We start from the raw sequence: 8,353 nt of genomic DNA, 5'->3' as shown, positions 1-8,353 counted from the left end.
AGAAACTTTTTCAAAACATTTTCATAAAATAATATGACAAATTTCATAATTCAGTGAGCAAACTTAAGCAGACTACTAACATTTGTTAAAAGTTACAGCTTTCCCATTTATGGATGGATCCAACCAATTAAAAAAATTATTTTTAATTATCGAGTCTTAAGATTGAAATAAATATTAGAGCAGAAAAAATATGTTTACTTAAAAATTACATAGTTTGCAACAGGGTCGCCAGTTGGATTCCCGGCCCAAGCTGAGCTGCCGCTGAACTGCCAACAGGTGGCAGGATGGCTCAGCTAAAACAAAACAAAACAAAACAAAAAAACAACAACAAATTACATAGTTTTAAGATTGGAATAAATCTTAAAGAGAAATCTTAATCTTCATGATTAAGAGCAGAATTTCTTACTCTGGATTTTATAGACTTTTAGTAGTAGACCTAAGAATAAGCAAAAAAATTTCATATTCATATTAACATTTGTCTGAATGTGGTCCCATAGATTTCATCAAATTCTGAAAAGGGTTGATGACCTTAAAAAGTTTATAAATAAGTTGGTTAAGAAATTATCAAAATGAAAACCCACTGGAGGCTCACCTCGCTTCTCAATAGAGCCCAGGAGCGGAGAGTCTGGGCCCAGCATGTGGCCTCGCCCAGCCTCGGGCAGCTTGGCACAAAGCAGCAAGTGCCCAGCTCTGGTTCACCAGGGAAGTTGCGCCAGATTACATACCTTTTCCTTTCCTTTAGCCAAGCAGATAGCAGATCCGACAACCAGAAATGTGAGTAGTTTCAGGTTTGAAAAAGACAGGCTGTGTTTCCTTCACTGCTGTAGCCACAGACCCAGTCCCAGCCTGGTGACGAGCAGTCGCTCTACACACGTTGTATTAAATGGAATGAAATAACTCCAGCCCCAGACTCTGCTAACTCACCTGACTGTTACTCCACCACTCTGAGCCTTGGTTCCCCCATTTATAAAGTGGAGGTGAAAAACAGAACCCTCCTCGTGGGACTGTTTCAAGGATGAAGTGATGTGTAAATTACATTCTGTGAGCCCTACGGCACTCTACAAATGTAAAGACTGAGAAAATATTTAGAAAGCTGCCGTGTGTGGCTACTCCTCTGATGGACCCAGATATTACCAACATTTTAATGGCTGAAGAGGCAGGACAGTTTTCTCACTGAGAGTCTTCTATTCAATAGCGTAAATAATCAAAATTGCAAGCTTATTTGGGGAACTGAATTAAGCTATTTTTGTTTTATTTATTTATTTTGCTATTTTTATTTTGAGTGAAAGAAAAACCAATGACAAAACAGGGTGGCCCTAAGTTGCCTGCATTGGCTCCAGGGCCAAAAAAGTGTGCTCGCCACTGACCTAGATGACTCAGGAATGAACCATGACTCTCCCTACGCTCTTCATTCCTTGACATGAAACTTGCGTTGGCTTCAGCGGCTGGCAAAAGGACTTTTCTTGATATCGCATATGGAACTAATAGCTTCTTTGATGTATTAACTCTTCAGGGTTAATATTAAAGCACTCTAATTTCTGTAGACAACTAAGAAAATGAAGAAGCTGGAAAAGGACACGGCCACGTGGAAAGCCCGCTTTGAGAGCTGTAACAAAGCTCTGTTGGACATGATTGAAGAGGTGAGGAAGCTTTTCCCTTAGCGTATTTTCCCCTGGCTCGTCAAGATATTCAAATGTAGGAAATTATAACCTAATGGGACAAATGATTACCTCTGAAAAAGGTCTGAATTTTTCTGGGGTGTGATAGATGAAAGTATAATACAAGTAATTAGAGCAAAGTAATTTAGAATTGGGTCCAGACTCATAGAGAGCATTGTGACTCTTAACTCACATGTCTACTTGTGGACCCCACAGCTGTTCCCAAAGCAGCAGCAGGCCTGCTGGACTGTGAATGCCTTAAAGGCCTGACGAGTGTCTTACTTGCCTAGCACACAATAAGTACAGAATGAATTAATTCATTGATTTGAACATATTGAGAAAAGTCTTTAGCCCAAGCACTCAGGATATGTGCTATGTTATAGACAGCTGTGGAGATATTAATTCCTCCAACAGTCATTTAAACACTGATACTACATCAGGCTCCGAGTAGGTTTGGAGACTAAAGAGGCAAAGATACATGGTCCTTGACCTGAGAGGCGGGGCTCACAGGTGAAGGTCTGTCCATGTAAACAAGTAAAGAAAGTCTCAACGGGCACAGAGTAACACACAGGTGGGCTGAAGGAATAAGATGATTAGGAACGATGTCATGCACAAACACACCGACATTTCTAGAGAAAAGAAGGAAAAGTGAACAGTTTTAACAGCCACCATCATGAATTAGTGTGTAGTGAGTTTCTCTGGTTAGAATGACTGTTCTAACAATTCATCCCAAATTGCAACCAATTTCAAAGAGATGAGCTTATTATTCATCAACATCAATCAAACAGTTACCGGATTAAAATATGGCAGTTTATCTACAGAATAGATAAGGCACTGCTGACAGCCAAGTGCCAGTCTGTCTCGTTTTGCCACAAGCTTTTGCTTACATGCTGTAAGTCGTGCAAGCAGAAAATTCATCTTTGATTGTAGAGGCCCTGGACCAAAACAGAGAGAGGCTTTGCCATCTTTCTTTCCTAACTTCTACCAGAGTGACTAAAATTCTACCAGAGTCTAGCATACAATGCAAAAAAAAAAAAAAGAATTGATGTCTCTGTCTGACCCAGTGTCTATCCAGCCACCACTCTGTAGTCAGACCCCAGAGCCTGGTAGACAAATTCCTGGACCAGTTATTTTGTCTCCAGAACGCATCCTGGCAACTTTGCTTTTCATGATGATTTATGCATGTATATCTTTTCAAATCACAGAAAGCATTGAGAGCTAAAGAATATGAGTGCTTCGTGATGAAAATTGGGAGGCTAGAGAATCTCTGTCGAGCTTTACAAGAAGAGAGAAATGAACTCTACAAAAAAATTAGAGAAGCAAAAGTGCCTGAAAAGGATGACGAAGGTCAGCACACCTCCTCGGATGAAGAGCCAGAGTCAACTGTTTCGGTGGGTGAAGAGGTTGACACAGAGGAAGCCAACAGAGTTCACAACGCTGTGAAAAGTCTGGCCACAGCCTTCACGGTAATTCATTATCCAGAGTCAACCCTCCACCAGTCCAAAGAATTCCAGCCAGAATTCAGCAGTCCTCAAGGGGCCAGTGACACAGCCCTCAAAGAGCCAGAACAACCCCCTGTAAGCCCTTCATGCCAGTCAGAGAGTCCCCTGCCTCCGCCAACTCGTGAGGCTGAGGCGGAAGGAAGCAATGAGGCAGAGCAGCCCCCCAGAGCCAGTACTCCACCTGGGGCGTCAGAAGCACAGCTCCAAGACCAGGGTCTCTCTGTTGGAGCACAGGCTGATCAGCAGTCCCGGAAGCCTGAGGCAGAAGCTTCTGGCCAGGCCCCACAGTCCCTAGTCGAGGCCTCCCTGTGTGTCATGGAGGCAAATGGTCCTGCCCCACCAACCCCAGCAGGTGAGCAAGTTCCAGCTGGTGCGCCAGGCTGTGAGCCCAGCAGGCAGCTTCCACCAGCAGCAGCCGAGGGTGTGCCCGCAGGTCCCTCAGCCAGACCCCAGCTGCCCAAAGGGTCTGACCCCAAGCTGGAGGGAGTAGACTAAGCCTCATTGAGCCCTCAGAGGCTGATCATCCTGACTTCACATCTTTGCCATAACAGATTTTCTTCTGAAAGAGGCGTTAAGGACTAGGGATGTCAATGGAAGAGACTTAAGTAGAATCAAACATACACACATTCAGCCTTTGCGATTTGTTCTCAATTTATAACTGATATGGAACTTTTCTATTTAACCCTGGTTGATGGTATAATTTTCTGGAATGGCAACAAAACATATGAATAGAAAATTCATATTAATTTGTCATTAACATGGGACTTAATTCAATTTGCCAATCAATAGTAAGATTTGGTATTTAAAGACTTCCACTACAATATATAAATACTGAAAACGTGATATTGTATTTATTTCCATATATAGTTTAATAAGTTCTATAGTAAGTAATGGATGTCCAGCTTCCATTTAAACATTATATACATAATATATGCATATGTGTTTACATACGCATTGATTTGTGAGTATATACACATATGTGCTTTTGCACATATATACACATGTGTATATCATGTCTATATTTACATACATTTCTCTCATCCTTTTTTGAATTTCTCCCTTGCAAAAAATCAAAAAAATTATCTCTTACTTGCACTTGGGACTACAGTAGACTAATGCCCTATGAATCCAAAGTAGGTTCAGAATACAAGTATTTAGGCCATGTAATGTTGGGCAAAAATAAGTAACCCAATTATAAACCAATAAATTCAACCAATTGATCAAAGGACAGAACAGCAGTTGGGTTTGATTGCAAATCTGCATAGAATGCACAGACACAAAGATGACCACAGGAGGCCATAAACAGAAAAGAGGAACACTTAGAGCTGTAAATTGCTCACTTTTCCCAGCTGCTGCTTCTACACAACTCAGCGCATGCCTTCCAGCCCAACCCACTTGTGGCTTCCCTCAAGGAAAGTGTTGGAAGTGGGAAAGAAAGTGGGTTGGAAGTGCTAAGGCATGAAGGGATCAGGGTCCTCAGGCTGAGAGGAGGCTCTGCTCGGGGCGTCTCTTGTGCTACCAGGTCTTTATACAGAATATTCACCGGCCCCTGTCAACTCCTCAGTTCCTGCCCTGTCATCTATCACTCTCTCCAAAGAATTTCCTACCACCTCTTGCGGTCACTGCCTCAGTCTATATTAGGGGTCGGCAAGCTTTTGAGATGGAAGAGCCAATCCTGTCCCTCACAACAATTGAAAAATTATTCGAGATCCATAAAACAAATGAAATCACTGTTATATGAATAATATCCTTTAGACATTTTATGAATGAAACTACAATAGTTTTATTTTCATTTTCAAGTTTACTTCAGAGCCACGTGTACGTACCCAAAGAGCCGCGTGTGGCTCATGAGCCGCAGTTTTCCGACCCTTGGTCTATATTCTCAAAACATCTGTTCCTTCTTTCTAACCCCCTCTTTTGCAGCTGTTAATTATACCCAGCCCTTATCTCAATTATTGCTAAGTAAAAAGTACTATTTTTCCAAAACAGAAATCCATGCAAGGTCTCACCATGAGTGGTGAGGCTTACAAACCAACTCATTCTCTGCTTTGAGGAATTCTCTACAGCCAGAAAGTACAAAGCAAAGGACAAATGGGTCCATACTCAAAATGACTTGGAAGAATGGGTGAGGATTCAGGAAAAGGCAAAAGCTAGAAACACCTGGAGTTGTCTACATGAGTATTATATTATCATTTCTTAACCTCTAATAATATTGATGCATAAACTATTCTACCTGGTGTAACGAGAGACTGCACCAAAGAAATAGGAAGAAAGAGAGGGAGGGAAGATGGAGAGAGGAAAGAAAAGAAAGATCTAACCCAGCCCTACCTTAAAAGTTGAACTCAAGTAGAAAAATGAATAAAAGCAAGATTTTCTACTGCTCATGCAGGAAATCATTCTTCAGTATCGCAGGTGGCTGCCTGCCAAGGCACACAAAGTGCTTGTAGGCAGCAACCATATGCTATAAGAATTGTAAACTGCATAAAATTTATTTGAAGTAGACAGTGAGGGTAATAACAAAATGCTAGTCAGGAAAAAAAAAGCATATCACTATTTGAGAACCCATGTATTTCTAAAGGCTTAAAATATTAAAACCACAGGGTATCCAGCCAAATTCAACATTACTTGAAATCTTAGAGATTTAAACATTCATTTCATTCAGAGCCAAATATTCACCATAACAATCCAGGAGGGTCTCCTTTTCCACTATTTACAAAGGCTAGACTTCCAAGATGGACTAAGATTAGATAATCATAGTAAAGTCTCAGTCTAAACGTTTAGCAAGAGAAACAGGCAAGACAGAGCCAAAATCTAGTAAATCAAATATTCTAATACCCAAAGTTCATTTTTTCTTCATCCAAAAAGCTTTGATAGCAACACATTACTCAGTATATATCTTGGGCACAGTTTCAGATACAAAAACTTGCCTGAAATTTTCAAAGCTTAATAGAGGCTTTGGGAGAATTATTTTAATATTCAAAGAATGTTTTATTACAGTCTTTTGTGTTAGAATTGGGCCTTATTCATTGTAACAATAACTCATAAGACCTGAAAGAATAAGGTCTTTATCAGGTTCATGTAACTATTTCTAGAGATACCAAGTCTACTTTCCAGAAACACTAGAATTGTTGGTGTTTATGTATTTAAAGGTACTTTGTCTTCCAAAATGCTCGATCAGTGGTTTTATTTATTTATTTTTATTTTCAATTATATCTATGTTGACTTTTGTTACTTTTATGTTTCAACCCTTCCTAGCAAAGATTATGGTTTTATTCTTTGGTTGAATTTTTGGTCTCTGAGTAGAATATAATGGAGTGAATACTTTGAAATTTTTGGTGTACGAGTATTTGTGTGTGTTGAGAGAAATAGAAGGAAAAAGGAAGGGAGAAAGAGAGAGAACATGACTGCCCAGGGCTAACAAGAGAGCCAAATCCACGCTCCTCTTCCTGGCTATCAGCTGCTGGCAGAAAGTTATCACATGGCCAGTGTTTCTCTTCAGTGTCAGTCTCCCATTAGACTGTTTCTGCAAGTTTCTCTGCCATGTGTCCTCTCAGAAATACTCTGAGGTCTAAGGGAGGGGGGGTGTAGAATGTGTCAGCTCATTTTGTCTCTACTCAGTCCTTCTAACTGCTGCAAGAATTTTCTCTAGCAAGACCCAAAGAGGCCCAGCCATTCCGCGCTTTGCGTATTCTCTCTCCCCAGACCATATTGATCCAGTAGGGGCTTCTTGAACATGGCATTTCCTATCACTCTTGGAGAAAAAGGATTGCTTAGCTAAAATGGAAAAAAGATTCAATGCTGCCCTTAAGGCTGTTTTTGCTCTTTTTTGCCTGGTATATATACACAGTTTTAAAATAGATCCTTTTTTTTTGAGATAATAAAAGTATTATGTGTTCATTGCAAAATTGAAACTGCTTTTCAATAACTAAGAGATCATTAGAGAAATTTCAAGAAAATTCCCTCAGCCCTTCCAACTCTAACCAGTAGTTAAATCCAGTATTTAGGAAAAATAAAAATAATTTGAAACAAAAAGAATTTGCTAAAAGAAGATATGAAATAAAAATGATTCCTTTGGTCTTTAAAATTTGTTCCCATCATAAACTGGCAAGTAGGATTTAGGAGGCAAGTTCGTATATACATTAAATTTTCACAAGATTTAATTCATTTCCTTTTCCATACTTTAGAATCTAAAAATCAAAGTTATTAGATCAACCAGGAGAGCACTCCATTAGAAGTATTCATAAATGATAATAACAACAATTTTTTCTCAACCCTGGTAAGTTGTGTCCTCAGTACCTGAAGTTTAGTCTCGTTGGTGTTATCGCCTGATAGAAGCTCTACAAGTGCTGGTTGCTATTGTATGTATGTGTGAATATACACACACGCGCACATACACATAAACTCACATGTATAAAATTTGACCTATTTTTGCTCCTGATGGTGAGTCTTTTACCTGTATTTTCAACGGATACTTAGTATGATCTTTACTGACAAGAACAAACTATAAAAAGGAATCATTTCCTGTGTGAATAAGGATATTTGATAGAAACATTTAACTAGCAAAACCAACCTACAAATTCATTGATCCGTGGCACAAAAATTAGTCACAGAAGCTGTCTCATTCTACCAGGAAGTAATAAACGAGATAAATCACTTCAACAACACAATCAAGCTTGGTTACATCCAGGTGCAAGTCATACGTTCTGCTAGATTTTAGAGCCTCAGCTCTCTATTAACACCAACGTCAATCCCATTTTAACTTTGACTTTTTAAAAAGCGAATAAATATTATAGCGTTCAATTACCTCATGTCATAATTAAAACATACCTAGGTGTAAAACTCATTGTTTCAGAACTGGCAGTCAATTGATGACATGTTACGTCAAATAACACAAAACCACCATAGAAGCCAAGCAAGAAGACATTATGTTAAGAGAGGGAAAGAAAGAGAAAAAAGACTTTAAATCTGATAGCTATTATATAAAGGAAAAATAAAAAAATAAAACTTTAATACTATTAAGAGCAATAAAAGGAAGAGACACATAAAGTGGTAAACCCTAAAGTGAAGGCAGGATGGCAGAAGACAAGAGCTGTAATGACCTTAACACACTCCATATTACAACTTGAACCTGAGGAATTTTTACAAACATGTTTATCAGCATTGTTGCTGTATTGTCTTTCTTCTTGTTTGCCT

General features: G+C 39.3%; 1 protein-coding gene across 1 annotated transcript in view; it reads left to right on the top strand.

Moving 5' to 3' along the window:
* Positions 1-4,876, top strand: part of TXLNB (taxilin beta) — a 44,076-nt gene extending 39,200 nt beyond the window's left edge. Inside the window, exons 9-10 of the mRNA XM_019648108.1 lie at positions 1,545-1,640; positions 2,864-4,876. Coding sequence (XP_019503653.1) covers positions 1,545-1,640; positions 2,864-3,655 — 888 coding nt within the window. The 3' untranslated portion in view covers positions 3,656-4,876. The remainder of the gene's footprint in view (positions 1-1,544; positions 1,641-2,863) is intronic.
* Positions 4,877-8,353: the final 3,477 nt, after the last annotated feature.

The sequence above is a fragment of the Hipposideros armiger genome, unplaced genomic scaffold (assembly GCF_001890085.2).
Source record: "Hipposideros armiger isolate ML-2016 unplaced genomic scaffold, ASM189008v1 scaffold_120, whole genome shotgun sequence".
Classification (NCBI taxonomy): Eukaryota; Metazoa; Chordata; class Mammalia; order Chiroptera; family Hipposideridae; genus Hipposideros; species Hipposideros armiger.
The sequence above is the reverse complement of the archived record's forward strand: the minus strand, read 5'-3'. Positions and strand labels throughout refer to the sequence as shown.